Source organism: Pteropus vampyrus, unplaced genomic scaffold (genome assembly GCF_000151845.1).
Source record: "Pteropus vampyrus isolate Shadow unplaced genomic scaffold, Pvam_2.0 Scaffold521, whole genome shotgun sequence".
NCBI lineage: Eukaryota > Metazoa > Chordata > Mammalia > Chiroptera > Pteropodidae > Pteropus > Pteropus vampyrus.
In genome coordinates, this window is record NW_011889302.1 from 107,574 (window position 1) to 108,555 (window position 982).

Sequence of the window (982 nt, forward strand, 5' to 3'; positions counted from 1 at the left end):
GCGGTGGCCTGGGCCAGCGGGCACAGGCGTGGAGGCCAGTGCTGTCCTCTGCGGTCCGGCTGCCAGCGGCCGCAAGCCTTTGTCACTTTCTCCCCCGCAGCGTCATAGCTTTTGCCCTGAGTGACCAGCGGTGACTGCCGAGGCCACAAACAGTGACCTTTTCTCTGAGCTGACAAAAGCCCGTCCTTCTCCGGAAAGACAGCGCCAGACCCCTGTCCCCAAGTGCAGGACGCTCTCTTTGTGCCCTCTGCCCGGCTGGGCTGGGGACTCAGTGCGCACGGTCCTCCAGGCCCTCGGCTGATTCAGCTGCTGGGTCACAGCACCAGGCGACAAGGACCAAGAGCAGAAGCCGCCAGCGCGAGCGCAGACCGCGCCCCCCCCCCCCCCCGGGTCGCTCAGACGCACAGATCCAGGCCACTGCGGGGCGCGCCGGCGCCTCCTTGGGAAGGGGGCTGTCGGGGGGCCCTACGGGACCCCGGGAAACAGCTCGGGGCCCGGAAGCGCTGTCACCGGCCCCGCCCCCCCCAAGCGCCACGCGGACGCTGCAAGGCCCCGGGCGGCGGAAGCGGAGCTCCCCGCGCATCGCGGCCACTCACCGGGGTCGTCCAGCGCGTCGGCCAAATCGAAGTCGCCCTGACCTGTGGGAGCACAGAGGACACACGTCACACGGGAAGACGGGCTGGTCCGCCACCCCCCAGCTGCACGACTCCCCGAGGTGCAAACGTGCCCCGCGTGGGCCTAAGCGTTTGCTCCTGATCCCCGTGCCCCGCGCCCCCCTCGCACGTTCGGGCGTCTCCTCCTCCCCCGCCGGCTGCTCCCGGCGCAGCCCCTGAAGGAAGATGATTGCATCGCGGTTCGGAGGCGCCCCGCGCCCCCAGCATCCCAGGTGCCTCTGCCTCCCCAGGACACGCAGTCCCGGGGGCGACGGCAGTCCCGGAGGTCTCCCTGGAGGAGGCGACGCGTGAGCCCGCGTGCGCTTCTG

The 982-nt window shown here is 71.1% G+C and overlaps 1 protein-coding gene across 3 annotated transcripts in view; it reads right to left on the minus strand.

The window, feature by feature from the left end:
- Window positions 1-982, minus strand: part of XG (Xg blood group) — a 17,236-nt gene that overhangs the window by 11,229 nt on the left and 5,025 nt on the right. For all 3 annotated transcript variants that reach the window (XR_002777827.1, XM_023525062.1, XM_023525061.1), the window contains exon 2: window positions 597-638. Coding sequence is in view for 2 of the 3 variants with exons in the window: in XM_023525062.1 (XP_023380830.1) it covers window positions 597-638 (42 nt within the window). In the remaining variant the exon portion in view is untranslated. The remainder of the gene's footprint in view (window positions 1-596; window positions 639-982) is intronic.